Source organism: Bombus pascuorum, chromosome 13 (genome assembly GCF_905332965.1).
Source record: "Bombus pascuorum chromosome 13, iyBomPasc1.1, whole genome shotgun sequence".
In the NCBI taxonomy this organism is placed as follows: domain Eukaryota; kingdom Metazoa; phylum Arthropoda; class Insecta; order Hymenoptera; family Apidae; genus Bombus; species Bombus pascuorum.
The window spans coordinates 2,077,953-2,091,789 of NC_083500.1; the positions used below are offsets into that span (position 1 = coordinate 2,077,953).

Below are 13,837 nucleotides of genomic sequence, written 5' to 3' on the forward strand. Positions count from 1 at the left end.
TCTGGTTTGTCCCCGGCCGATCCAATTTCAATCTTGCGTTTGGTTATTATTAATGGAATATGGCTACGGTTTTCGAAAGTTCGTTCTTATCGAATAGAGTACATCGTGTTGAGGAACGATATGAAGAATCGGCAAACACTTTTGGCAAATGTGACTGCACTAGCTATAGCTATCTTGCATTGAGCGTCATTCTGTTTATGATTGGGACAGCTATTACTATTTTTTCTTTGGACGATATCGTAGGCGGACACATATTTTTTAAACTTGGTCACATGTGGCTTATTGGTCCAATATTCATTTGTTCTGGACTAATGGTAGCTGTCAAATGTATGCTTTACCTGCGACGAAAGTCCGTTATACAGATGATATTTCATCAACGACAATTGTTCAGAGTAAGTAACTGTTCTTTTACAATCTTTTCGATATTTGAATAGTTTTTGATTAATTAATTTCATACGCCCTTGATTTTTATAACATTTACATAAATTATACATTATATATATTAACTATGTCATATATGTTAGAAAAGTACCGATTCTCGAAAAGTATATATTGTGTATGTGTGCACGTTTTGCACAATTTTTGATGTGTGATCAAATAAAGATCATCCGAATATTAAAGTACATACAAAATAGTAAATACATTTAGATTACAAATATAGTCGATATACAATCAGTGACAAAAATAAATGGGTACGTAGTGGAGATAGGCACCTATGAAGTTTCGTTAGGTACGGTTTCTTTACACGACAATGTAAATATTAATTTCAATTATTCAATAAATAATGTATATACGTTAAAGATATATAATGAATAAAACTTAAATATATAACACTTATACATTCAATTAAACTTCATTGATACCTATACTTCTATTACCTACCAACTTATTTTTATCTTCGAATGTATTAAATTCAATGAAAATAAATTTATTGGTGAATAGTTCAAAATGATTTAATCGTTGAATACAGCATTTACAGGAATTGAGCGGTGCTCGTGGTATCGAACGTATCGACATACAAACTCCAGGTCCACCCTCTTACGAAGCAATCGCTCAAGAAATTTGCAATGAATTACCTCCGCCTTCTTATGCAGAGGCGGTAGCGCTTGTACGCAAAACTATCGAGAGCAGTAAGAATCTTTCGTTCTGTTATAAAAGTTTACTATTAACATTATAGCGTTTATCTTTCTTTTACACTTTAGATACCAAATCAAATAGTGCAAGTGTTTCTTGCGATAGCATCGCTATTGACCAAAACGTCAGGTGTAAACCTTGAAACGATATCTTTTTTCAATCGAAAAACGGTCGCAACAAAAACTGTAAATTATACTTTTGAATTATGAACTATTGTTCATTTTTATTACATACGTTTATTACATTGAACGTACTTTTTTTCTATTACTACGGAAATATTATCGCACGTCCTACCCGTTAAGGGATAAAGGGGAAAGAAGGGTGTACTCGATACTCATCGTCTGTTATTTTATCAGAATGCCGATATCAACAAAATGTCGGATAACTGTTTGATGAATAAAATGAAATTCGCACAATAGTCCAATTGATAAGAGAATGTTTCTATAAGTGAAATATTCGAGTCATTATATGTAGAAATTTAATTCAATGAGGTCACTATATATAATAAGTTTTTTTTTTTGATCATATAAATCTTTTGTGAACATAATACAAATTATATATATATATATATATATATATATATATATATATATAAATTTTTACATTATCTTTTATGTATAATATAACGAATTTTACAAATTGAGAAGTTACAGTAGCGTGATAGATATTGTTTGTTAAAACATATTCGTACAATGATAAAAATATGATGAATAACATGGTCAATAAGTATTATTGAAACCTATAATGGACAATAATAAAATATTGCCGCAATTTGGGGAAGTTGTTTTATCCTACAAATTATTTATTTGAACTTGATACTCGCAGGAAACGAAGAAAAGACTCGCGTATTTTTGTGTATTGAAAGGTTATAATAAATAACGAAAACGAGAAGAAGATATTGAATTTTACTGTTAATAAAATTTGTAAGAGCTATTTGAATGTACATTTACGATGTATTATTTAATGAAAAAGCGAATAAAAAAAAAGATGTTTTATACTTCGCATAATGTTTATTTTACGATCTAGTACACGCGTTAAAAACAGATCGAAAGGAGCTTGTTAAATGCTTTTTTTTAGGTCGCACATACAAACTGTATAATTGTTTATGTGTAGTAGTTTCGTACAAATAATTTTTATAAAGGATTTAGTAAAGAAGAAATTTGAAGAAAAAGAGAGTATAGTATAAAGAGAGGAGGGAAAAAAGAGGCAGAGAATAAGGGAGAAAGAGAAAGGAGAAATTTATCTTTCAGGATTGAGCTACGGCCAACATTTCTTCTTGGTGAATAAGATGAGTTGTGTGATTGACAAGACTCATTAATTTTGATAAAGATGCAGCCCAGGCATCCAAAAGAGCAGCTGGTTCTTGGGTTCCTGTGAAACGAACTACACCGGCTGGTCTATCTGTACGAGCATTTATCACGCCAGTTTCTACTAAACTGCATAGACATGCTTCAGTTTCTTCAACTGGTAAATCCAATAATTCTGCCATGCGAGTCAGTGTAATTTTTGTGTAATATTTTGCCATAATCCTAATGTTCTAAAAGTTAAAGGAAATAGAATAAATATTCATTGCAATTCCGTCAATATGAAATGAAACGATTTTGAGGTTTCAAACTCACATGTTCAACGACACGATTTCGGAGATCAGCCCATCGCTTACGACCTTCTTCAGTCCAAGTACTAAAAACTTCCGTAGCTTTAAGGTCTTTTTCATAAATTTCACACAGTCCTGACCATTTTATTAGTTCTGGATTTACAAAAAGACGTAACAGTTCTCTAAAAAAAAATTAAGCAAATAAAAACTGACTGTCAGTATAGAAAATAGAAGATTTTATGCACACATTTAAATATTTTTGTCAAAAGTAAACAAGTAATACTTGTATGTTGGTATTTCATCTAGAAGTTTGTCATTAAGCAGCCTATGGGTCAAATCAGCTTGTTCTGGTTCATGTGGTGCAAGTACAAGATAAAGAACAGCACGTGAAAGAGCGGCATGTCTTTTTTCAGGATCATCTCTAACAGCTGGAGTTTCCAACACTGCTCGATTATGTCTACATAATTCTAAATGCCAGCCTTCATGCCGGGCCAATTCCATCATTAGACTGAAATAAATAAAATTTTTTCAGCAATAAGTTTCAGTTTCATACTCGTTTAGATAGTTTGATAATAGTATACTTACTCATAATATTTCAATTTGAGAGTCTGAGTTTCTTCATCATTTTCATCACTAAAGAATTTAACATTAATTTTCTTTGCTATTATTTGTGTACGCATAAAATCTTTTTTTGCTAAACATAATCGCATTTGCTCTAGGATAAGAGATGCTTTCTCCAAACGTGACATGGTACCATATGTTTCAACCTAGAACAGGTGGTATAGTATGATATTATTATGTTTCAATGTTTAATTGCCTAATATGTTTCTGAGAAATTCATACCTGTAATTCCAGCATAACAGCTGCTGCACCTGAGATATCTCCATCCTCTTCTTTAATTTTTGCCAAGCGATGGGTAAGCCTTGCTCTTTCAACTTCTACGTATATCTTCAACAACAGAATTACATTGTTTTTTCAGAATGTTTAAAAATACAACTTGAAACAATCACAGGGCTCAAATCCTTTACCTTTCCTTCAGTTACAGTGCGCAATGTTTCTATTAACTTTATTTTGGTCTCTTTATCAGGCATTTTATCTACATAGGTGCAACATTCCTGAACCATTTTTGTAACAGCTCGTTTTAACTGAGAACGTCTTTTGGACAACAACACTATATGTTCATTTAGAACAGCCCAATTCTTTGCTTCTAAACAAATTTGAACAATAGCCACAAGGATCCGTGATGTAGATGTCATATCTGCACTCTAAAAAATACCCATCATTATTTTTATTATTTGTACTATAATCAAACATGGTTATATAGTTATATATAGCAATATTTTAAAAGCTTAACTGTTCGTGTTAATTTTTCTAATGCTAATAATTGATCCAAAGCATCATGTAGCTTTCCTTCATGTGCTAGCTTTTTACATTCTGGAATTTTTATATCGCAGTTGCTGCTATAATCCACCTCCATTTTCACAATTTTATCACAATTCCAATCTTTCAACCTTTATTCAAAGAGGATCATCAGTTAAATAATTTAACATTAGAAGTATAAATACATTAGATATGTAAAAATATTAATCTTACCTTGATTGAAATATCAATTGTAGGAAAACTTCTATTCCAACAAAACCGACACGGTTAATTTTAGCAAATAATCGCTCTTTATTTAAAGTTTTATATATTTTCTTTTTATTTATCTCTCTTTATCCAAATATACTAAAATGGTATAGGAATACTTTTTTTACATATAATTTTATATGTATAATTCACATAAATCTAATATTTCTCCTATCCCACATGACTCAAAACTGATTGTCATCCACCATTTGTAAAATAGCACTAACAAATGTTAAACTTAAACGAACTCGAACTCATAGGTATATTTCTATAGGGGACTGCTGCTTTAGTCCAAGATCATGATCTCACACTGCTAGTAATTATGGCGCCATGTGTATGAGAGTCTTTTTCTCTCTTTCATTTACTGTGAAAATATATTTTTTTTTCGACAGTAATTATATAGGAAAAATAAAATGATAGCAAGAGTAGTTTAGTATTGATATCATACTTTATTAGGACTAGAAAATAAAATAATTTCTTGTTCCGAATTCGTCCCCAAAACATAAGATTATTTTAAAGCTTCACGCACTTCTTGTCTTAACATCAATGTAAATCCCAATTACTTATCATGAGATTCAAATTTCCCTAGGTGTAGTACAAATATGACAACATTCAATTTTTAATACCAGCATATTAGCAAATATTAGTGTTCTAATTTGCTGAAATTATTAAGAAAAGACAATACTAAGAAACGATACGTTTGCCTTAATATATTTATCTTATACACATATTTATTTTGATAAAGAATTAATATATCATGGATCTGAATCCCTGTGTGACATACCAAAGTGAATATTTATAAAATCCAATAAAAATTATTAAGTTTGTGAAACATGTTTTGCACATGAAAATTATTCATTTCGCTAAAATAATTTAAGATAACATTAAGACATTTACTTTTTACTCAATTGAAGATTGCTTTTATATAATTTATCTTTTATGGCAATTTTATACTTTATTTCAATCTTGCATAGTTTGGTTAAGTTCCAATGACATAATCTTTCTTTCTTGACAAACGTTTAAAATTGTAATCGAACATACACAATGTCCGAAAAAGAAGGAAATGATGTAACTATAACTGAAAAATCTGAGGAAATGGGAGAAAATTTAACAAACGAAGATGCACCTGCTAGTCTTGAAACAATACCTTCAGAAACACCATTAGTGCGAAATGGAGTTCAAGTTGCTTCAAAGGATAGAGCAAAAAGTAAAACACTTACTATTTGCAGAGGAGATATAATATTAAATTTAAACTTAACAAGTTCAGAGTCAGTGCAAAATAATTATGTGGTATTTGACCAATTTTTCAGTTGATATTTTGTTGAAAGCAACTGGAAACGCACCGATAATGAAACAAAAGAAATGGTCTGTCAGTCAAGATTATTGCATTGGTCGGATTTCTGATTTTATCAGAAGATACCTTAAATTAGATTCTAATGAAAAACTGGTAAGTGTTAGGTAAGGGTTATATCTATTCTAGAACTTATAATGTTTTTATATATATAAATACATTTTTTTCTTTACTAGTTTCTTTATGTAAATCAAACATTTGCACCTGCACCAGATCAGATAGTAAAAAACTTGTATGATTGTTATGGTGCAGATGGAAAATTAATACTTCACTATTGTAAAAGCCAAGCTTGGGGTTAAGTGTTGCTTCGAAATATAATAATTTTATGAATTATCACATAAATATATTACAAACATTTTAATACTTTCATCATCATTTACTTTCTTAGGTATTAGATATAAATTCTATTCAATAAGTATTCAATGAGTATTTCAAATTTAATTATGGATAATATAACAGATTTCATGGAATGTCAGAAAATAAGGTGAAGATACCATAAAATACTTATTGTAACTATTACTATAATTATAGAAAATGATCTATATTTGTTATTTGCTTCCTAATCCTTTTTGTTTCCTCTTTCTTGTTGAAAAATAATTATGCAAGAAAGAAGTAAATATGTTAAATAAGAAATAGATGATTTATTCTTAAAGAAGAACATTTATAAAAAAAATTGTTCTTTCTCTCTATCACCATTTGTATGCATACATAACATCATTGAATCGTTTTGTACCGACAGGTTTTATGTGAAATACAATGCGTTTATGGTAGTGTTGAACAATTCAATGATATTGTTCACACAAAGAAGTGAAATATCTTGCTTTAAAAATAAGATGTGAATGTTTCTATGTGGAATCATAGTCATCGAATTTATCGACAATTAATTTTGATTTATTATGAGATATTCGAGTAATTGGTGAATGTGTATTGTAGTTTATGTAGTGTATTATTTACAATTTGGTTTACACACGTCATCCGTTTTCGATGGGCAAGGTACTGATGTTGGTTCTAGCGTGTGTTTGGTATCATCTTTAATCAGTGCAATCGATGTTTCCGAAAAGGGGTATTCCCAAAGCATTATAGCACCGTCTGCACTTGCCGTAACAATAAATTTATTGTCTGGAGCAAAGACACAACGAGTAACGGCAGCAGCGTGTGCAAGTCCCAAACGAATAGTACTAGCGGTACGATATTCCCATAGTTTTACAATAGAATCTTCTGATCCAGTGAGAAAATATTGCCCATCATGACTAATACTTATAGTATTTAAGGTCCCAGCCATCGAACCTTCAATTTCCCGAACCAATGAACCATCCAATGTTTCCCAATAAGCTATTTTGCGATCTGTACCACATGTTAAAATTTGAACGCCGGTAGGAACAAAACATGTTGCCATATACATTGTGCTTCCGCTTAGCATGAACTTCCTCGTGAAATTTCTAAAGAAAAAAATGAATAAAATCGCGTATTGTATAATAGATATAAGAGTTATCATAGTGTTGAATTCTTTATTAATGTTGAAGTCTTTTGTGTACAGGGTGTATAAAAAGTGTAAAATATATTGTAGTGTAACTTTGAACTTCAAGATCGGCGAAGATTTGCAAAAAGTTCGTGTAAAATTGACCTTAAGCATGATTTTTAAGGTCAACATTTTTTTAGTTACATGGTACTCTACCTCACTATAGCTGACCGGTATACCAATTTTTAAACGAAATGTTTTAAACAAGACGGATAGGACATAGACCTGCTTTTCACATATGGCCTCCTTGTTCATAAGATTTGACGGCAACGGATCTTTTTCTTTTAACGGATTACGTCCGTTAAACAGCTACAACATCCGATTGAATGTGGTTTTTGCCATGCAGAATCAATACATAATCTTGGGGAAGAATTGACGGAGATATAGAAATGCAAATTCGGGGCTATTTAAATAGACAGTAAGAGAAAAAGAAATAAAGAAAGATATAAAATATGTAATGGTGAATCTAGAGCATCTATGTGTAACAATAGGTGCTACTTTTTGGTGGTATATCACTGTAGTATGTAAGCACATTGTGTATAAAGCTGATTTAAGAATTATTAAAACTTTAACATTTTTTTCCGGGAGAAGAAGTCATTTGCGACTCATGGTTCCTTTGAAACTTTTATTGTTCGCGATGAATAGAATGTGCTACAATAAAAAAGGCTTTCACCTTGACAATCATACTCAGTCAATTTTGCATGAACCCTTTTTTTACAGATCTATACCGATCCAGAGGCGTACAATCACGCTACGGTGATTTTTACACTTACTTTTTATACACTCTGTACATTAGTTTACAATCTTTTGATTAAATTGTACCAAGTATCCAAATACTTATGAATAACAGTTTAGGTTTATAATTTTTATGTTTGCCGGATTATTACCTTATATCCCATAATATACATGTACCATCTGTGCTAGAACTGATCAAACTCTTGTTATCAGGTGAAACATGTAATGACGTTATTGGACCTCTGTGTTCTTTTAGGACTTGCAATAAATGTCGTAATTCAGATTTTGCATTCCATATTCGCACCTAAACGAAGGTGTACGTTTCAATAAATCGAAATTGAAACATTGCTCTAACAAAGAACAACAATGAGCATTCTAATTCGAAAATTTAAGGAGGTATAAAGTTCGTATACCTGTCCATCACAACCACCGCTAATCAGTTTATCGTCATCTTTGGTAATAGTGATTGTTGACACAGATTTTGTGTGAGCGCAATTAATTTCGAATAGTAGTTTTCCGCCATTCAAAGCAAATCCTCTTATCGTACCATCGTTCCAAGCTTCCTCCAATAGATTAACGCAAATTAAATTAAGCATGATATGTGGCAACGTACAGTAATGAACAAAAATATTGGCAGAGATCGAATTTTCCTGTGAAATTTTATGAAATCTGAATTTTAATTACCTACTGTATAATCGATATAACAGTCGTTCTAGAACTGTTTAAGAAATAAATAACAATATTTTGCAAATAAATAAAAGGCGATATAACGAATCGTAACCGAAACAGAAATTTTAATTCCTTATAAGAATTATGCTATTTCTCATATTTTATAAAAAAGTTGAGTAAAGAATCGTATTTTGTACAAATTCACTTAGAAGTTCACGAAATGAGTTTGGCTGCGTCAATACTTTTGTTCGTCACTGTATGCTATTAACTTACCCGATATTATAGAACCACCATTACTATTGAAACATATACTGGAACAAGTAAGATTTGACACGGTGATTCGGAGTAATTCTTTTTGGGTGGCCAACTTCCATATTCGTATATCATTTTTACTAGCGGTTGCAAATATCTCTGAACTATTGCTACAAAAATAATAGGATTTTTATGCACTTTGTTTCCCCTTTGTATCTTTTATAAAATACAGACGAGATGATTTAAAACCAAAGAGATGGTTCACTATGGTATTAAAAAATAAGGTCCAAATAATGTAAATAATCCCAAGTTGTATAAAAGTATCATTTAGAGGCTATAAAAATTAACTGCTGAGGGAACTATACAGGTAAATTGAAGGCAAATGGTGCAAGCGATTTTTTCTCATATAACTGTAATATAAATTCAATCTACTATTAGTGAGAAGACACTGTTGTTGTGTGTGCATTATTAGACTTTATTTTTAGCTTGTAAAATGTTATAGATTGGTTATCTTCTGCTGTAATGGATCATTGTCAAGTATGACAGGTTGTAAAGATAAGCCTAATGCAAATCTAAAACTATCTCAGTTATTTATATCTGCAATAAACACATTTTCTAGCATTAGCGCGTTTTTAGAATATGTTGCTTCGCATTTTACGTCACTTTTCTCGCAGAACGTTGCTTATGAAAAAAATGTTGATGCTAAAATGACGCAAGTTGTTTCTCCAAATCTCGATACTCAAATTAAAAGATGAAACTCATTAAAAATTTGTGTATATGTCAAACAAAGAATATGATTTAATTTTCATATACACCTCACCTGCAACTTTTTGATATTTCTGAATTTTAAATATAATTTGCTCGACATAAGAAAAGTATCAGTTACATCTCTGCGGTTTTAAGTACCTCAAATAAAAGTAGCTTGTTAAATGTAGAAACAAATGATTTACCTTGGAAATGCTAAATCATATATTGAACTAGTGTGACAAGTGACGATTAAACGCATCTGAAAGCTTGATAATTCGATCTCATAAATCTCACATAAGGCGGTTCCTACTAATACCAAATTGTTTTGATAGCGAATCATGGACGTTACCATGGCACACACATTCGTTGTGCGATACTATGCAACAAAGAAAATTATTTTTTTAAATATTGTTATTTGTTGTGCTTTGTTGTGGTTTCTTGATGCAGAGAATTCATATTAGATATTGCGTATGACGTAGACACAATGGTAATGAATACATTAAGAATGTGAACATAATATACATGCAGCAACGGATGTGGAATGATTGAAAGCAATGTAACCAATAAATAGAATTTAAATATTGAAGTTGCCTCCTTACTGCTGTAAAGCCTTAAATTTTTATTTTACATATCATACATACATATACACAAGAAAATATAATATACATGTTTGTGAGAAATTATGTATACTCACTGCTACAATAGCGGGTATGGTTAATGACTTGTTCGTTTTATTTGCATTAAGTCTTGAGTCTTTCCTTATTTCAATTAATTCGACTGTTCCATCGCCAGTACCTACGATTAACTTGTCTTTCTTTAAAAGCAACAAGTTTTTCACACCACCTGGATATACTTCTATGTGAAGTTCATTTGCGTTCCTCATGCGTCCTCTCTTGTTCGTTGGTATCTTCGAGTAACATCCTATCATTACGGGATATTTAGTCCCTTCCTCGGATTCTTCTATGTTTAGCCTATTCGAAAGGAATAAAACTTTTCAATTATTTTATGGGCAAAGGTAAAGAAAGGCAATTAATCATTCTCTAGTTAAAATTTAACACGCCTCTCGGGTGCAAAAGGTTAAAATTATTATCATCGATATCATCAAACGAGTAACCTTGCTTTTATGATATCGCCAGATGTTGTTCCGCAATAAACATTTTCATCGTTCTCATCTATAACTGCACAATTAATCGAACGTTTGATCTTTCCAACTTTTATATCTGTCCCGTATAACTTTTGATCCTTTGAATTGATACGCCATAATTTAAGATTCCTGTCACCGCCAGTGATAAAACTTGTTTTACAAATGTTAGCTCGTGCAATTATTATAATATTTCCACATGTTTCGTTTCCAGCAGAAGTACCTGTACAATGTGTAACAGTATAATACGAGCACCACTCACAAAACTGACAGAAATAAATTATCTTAATAAAGACGTAAGTGCGTTGACGCTTTTTTTCAGTTAATTTAGATACTTCAATTCTGTTTGCAACATTACAGTTATGAAAGATTTTTTCAAAATTTACTTCATATTTTATTTATCATTATTTCTTCACCTAGAGTTATTATGTTATGAAGCTTAAAGAAATTGGAGTATTTATAAGCACAATAATAAAAATTATTTTTTTTTTATAATTGTAAAAATATTTTTTGTGGCTTTGATTTATGTAATGAACTTTTATACCTATAATTCTAATATATTTGTAGTATCTTATTGCTAAGTATCTATTATTCAAATGTATTTTTTACCTTGAGGAAGTAATATAGATATATGCTTTAGTTACGTTTTACGATAATGTTGCATTTACATAACTTTTATCTATTTCTTTGCTGTTTAATCTTTAATGCGTTAAAATACATATATACATATGTAGAAACAGAGAAAGAGAGAGAGAGAGGAAGATATCTACCACAAAGAGGAGTTCCATTTTCAATATCCCATATTATGATACGACCATCATCTCTGCCTCCAAGACTAATAAGATACTGTCCATTTTCCGTAAAACACACGTCTTCGACTCTAACTTTGTGCATTTCATAGCTAGATTTCATTTTACGATTTCTATAATCCCATATTATAACCATTGCCTTGAATAAAGTATTCGATCTCTCTTAGTTAATTTTGAAGTTAATGAAATTGATACATTGTAAATTTTTATACTTCTATGGAAAATGTAAAGGTGTAAAAATAGAATACATATATATAATATGCGAACTACATAAACTATTACATATATTTTTATCTAGATTTATTATATTTAAAGAAATATATGAATATAAAAAAATACTAATTTGCATAAATATCCGCAGTCTGGAAATTAACTATTCAATCCATTTTAAATGAATTTACCTTAAAACCATGATGGTTTATTTGGCCGGAAGCTATCAGATCGCCTGAAGATGAAATGCATAAAGCGGAAACGAAATTCTTATGTCCAGTAAGAAAGAATTGTTCACTCGTTTTTACATGTTTGATAGTAATTTTGTTACCCATAGGATACACAAGGTGTTCTCCATCAGGATGTAATCGTAAACCATTTTTTATTACACCTACAAATAAATATGATATTCAGACTATGTAATCACTGTAATTTTTGTGGTAAACGAAAGAATAATATTCGTGGTATATTACCAAATACAAACTCTTGACCTTCATACACGATAAATATCACAAAAATATCATAGCAAATAGCAGAAGCAAGCTTAAAACATATACATATATATATTTCTTTTATATGCATATATATATATATGTATAAAGTTTTTGGATTACATGACACGGTGACAAATGTGACAATCAGTCAATTTTATTACATATATTGTGTATATGAGTGTACGCGGGTGTGTTTGCACATATGCTGTACATACATATATGCTATATAATTATGACAAAGTTCTTTTTATATTGGAAATTTAATGAATTCACATTATTGCGAAATGATTGTAATTACTAACCGTCAAATGCTATTATTCCAAATATTTCAAGTTCTTTTAGGGACATAATGAAAGATAATATTATAATAACTCGAATCGACTTTTATTATAATCAACTGATAGCTTGTAATACACAAACTCTTCCTAACAGCATAAGAATTGCGTCGCTATGGCAATCACAACAGGTGTAAGTAATAACGAATATCGAAATAGTCATCGATGAACATAACTAATACGTACTATAAAAATAAAAACATACTATACATATAATTACAGTTTATAGAAAAAGAAATAAGACGTAAGGTAAAATTAAAAAAGAGATAGATGAAATTTAAAAAGAAACACGTTTAAAAAGTAGTGAATTAAATTTTCAGTTTTTGATTTTTCATCGCCGTTGTTGTCTTCATGATTACTTTTTATAATTTGATAATTTTCTTATTAATGAAAATAACAAAAGTTGGTAATATCGAGAACTAGCATGGAAAAATATCGATAATAGAATCACAAATGGACTACTGAACAGACGTGACATCTTACGGCTTGCGGAACTTTACATCAGATGTTTTGAAATATATACTAATCGTTCAAAATTTGAAACAAATCTGAAAATGTACATATTTTCTGCAAACATATATTTAGTAAAAAACTATTACAGTCAGTCAGACCATTATAATCAGACCATCTTTTAGAATAATACGTAAAATAGTATTTTGCCTTTATTGATAATAAAATATCGTTTCTGAAAGCAGTATTATACATTCAATATATCCTTATTTGCCCGTCATTATTATAAGTAGTTTCGTAATTTCTTGGTATTTGATTTTTTCCTTCTTGAAGAAACCTAGTGATGAAATTGCAGTTAATGGTAAGAATATTCCAGAATTATTACGATATTTATACGATAATGATCTGTGAATTAAAAATATTACCATAGAACTAAAAATATATAAAACAATTGTTTTTAAAGTATAATACGTTGATTCTGTCATCTATTCCTGTTGAAAAACTCTTTATTTGGTTGGTTTTTTGTCCCTAAAGGATAGTCTGAAACTCTAAGCGAAAATGAAAACTTTAACCGATACACATTGTTGCATGCGAATAGCCATATTTAAAAAGAAAATAAATTTAGGTTGCAAATATCACGGAAAGAAAACATTTGATATTACACTTAATTGTAATAATAAAAAATAAACTGCAAAGGGATTGAATTCGATTTAAAGGAATAAAAATGAAAAAATAGCATAATAATCATATCATTAACAATTTCGAAGACAA

The 13,837-nt window shown here is 30.2% G+C and overlaps 4 protein-coding genes across 4 annotated transcripts; 2 read left to right on the forward strand and 2 right to left on the reverse strand.

Moving 5' to 3' along the window:
• Positions 1 to 59: 59 nt before the first annotated feature.
• On the forward strand, positions 60 to 2,135 carry LOC132913476 (uncharacterized). Its single transcript, XM_060971876.1, has 3 exons — positions 60 to 392; positions 971 to 1,130; positions 1,203 to 2,135. The coding sequence occupies exons 1-3, from the start codon at positions 60 to 62 to the stop codon at positions 1,274 to 1,276; spliced, it is 567 nt and encodes a 188-aa protein (XP_060827859.1). The 3' UTR covers positions 1,277 to 2,135.
• LOC132913448 (26S proteasome non-ATPase regulatory subunit 12) lies at positions 2,125 to 4,612 on the reverse strand. The gene is made up of 8 exons (XM_060971814.1): positions 4,322 to 4,612; positions 4,083 to 4,239; positions 3,757 to 3,993; positions 3,572 to 3,676; positions 3,314 to 3,495; positions 3,012 to 3,236; positions 2,754 to 2,910; positions 2,125 to 2,671 (listed from the first exon to the last, which is right to left on the reverse strand). Exons 2-8 carry the CDS (start codon positions 4,203 to 4,205, stop codon positions 2,381 to 2,383), a joined length of 1,320 nt encoding a protein of 439 aa, XP_060827797.1. The 5' UTR covers positions 4,206 to 4,239; positions 4,322 to 4,612; the 3' UTR covers positions 2,125 to 2,380.
• Positions 4,613 to 4,925: 313 nt separating this feature from the next.
• On the forward strand, positions 4,926 to 10,213 carry LOC132913484 (autophagy protein 12-like). Its single transcript, XM_060971886.1, has 3 exons — positions 4,926 to 5,561; positions 5,665 to 5,801; positions 5,882 to 10,213. Exons 1-3 carry the CDS (start codon positions 5,399 to 5,401, stop codon positions 6,002 to 6,004), a joined length of 423 nt encoding a protein of 140 aa, XP_060827869.1. The 5' UTR covers positions 4,926 to 5,398; the 3' UTR covers positions 6,005 to 10,213.
• On the reverse strand, positions 6,327 to 12,802 carry LOC132913427 (cilia- and flagella-associated protein 52). Its single transcript, XM_060971775.1, has 10 exons — positions 12,584 to 12,802; positions 11,979 to 12,178; positions 11,539 to 11,716; positions 10,742 to 10,991; positions 10,322 to 10,598; positions 9,831 to 10,003; positions 8,902 to 9,050; positions 8,373 to 8,518; positions 8,112 to 8,263; positions 6,327 to 7,144 (listed from the first exon to the last, which is right to left on the reverse strand). Exons 1-10 carry the CDS (start codon positions 12,627 to 12,629, stop codon positions 6,652 to 6,654), a joined length of 2,064 nt encoding a protein of 687 aa, XP_060827758.1. The 5' UTR covers positions 12,630 to 12,802; the 3' UTR covers positions 6,327 to 6,651.
• Between the last annotated feature and the right edge of the window lie 1,035 nt (positions 12,803 to 13,837).

What these genes read in the sequence shown, in the direction of transcription:
- LOC132913448 (XM_060971814.1), bottom strand. Translation starts at nt 4,205, where the DNA reads ATGGAGGTGGATTATAGCAGCAACTGCGATATAAAAATTCCAGAATGT. An exon ending in GCACTGTAACTGAAGGAAAG is followed by an intron (nt 3,677 to 3,756) that starts GTAAAGGATTTG and finishes CTGTTGTTGAAG; the next exon opens with ATATACGTAGAAGTTGAAAG. An exon ending in GATGAAATACCAACATACAA is followed by an intron (nt 2,911 to 3,011) that starts GTATTACTTGTT and finishes ATTTTTTTTTAG; the next exon opens with AGAACTGTTACGTCTTTTTG.
- LOC132913427 (XM_060971775.1), bottom strand. Translation starts at nt 12,629, where the DNA reads ATGTCCCTAAAAGAACTTGAAATATTTGGAATAATAGCATTTGACG. An exon ending in TAAACCATCATGGTTTTAAG is followed by an intron (nt 11,717 to 11,978) that starts GTAAATTCATTT and finishes ACTTTATTCAAG; the next exon opens with GCAATGGTTATAATATGGGA. An exon ending in CCATACCCGCTATTGTAGCA is followed by an intron (nt 10,004 to 10,321) that starts GTGAGTATACAT and finishes TTTGTTGCATAG; the next exon opens with TATCGCACAACGAATGTGTG.
- LOC132913476 (XM_060971876.1), top strand. Translation starts at nt 60, where the DNA reads ATGGCTACGGTTTTCGAAAGTTCGTTCTTATCGAATAGAGTACATCGT. An exon ending in ATCAACGACAATTGTTCAGA is followed by an intron (nt 393 to 970) that starts GTAAGTAACTGT and finishes CGTTGAATACAG; the next exon opens with CATTTACAGGAATTGAGCGG. An exon ending in ACGCAAAACTATCGAGAGCA is followed by an intron (nt 1,131 to 1,202) that starts GTAAGAATCTTT and finishes TTTACACTTTAG; the next exon opens with ATACCAAATCAAATAGTGCA.
- LOC132913484 (XM_060971886.1), top strand. Translation starts at nt 5,399, where the DNA reads ATGTCCGAAAAAGAAGGAAATGATGTAACTATAACTGAAAAATCTGAG. An exon ending in TTCAAAGGATAGAGCAAAAA is followed by an intron (nt 5,562 to 5,664) that starts GTAAAACACTTA and finishes CCAATTTTTCAG; the next exon opens with TTGATATTTTGTTGAAAGCA. An exon ending in TAGATTCTAATGAAAAACTG is followed by an intron (nt 5,802 to 5,881) that starts GTAAGTGTTAGG and finishes TTTCTTTACTAG; the next exon opens with TTTCTTTATGTAAATCAAAC.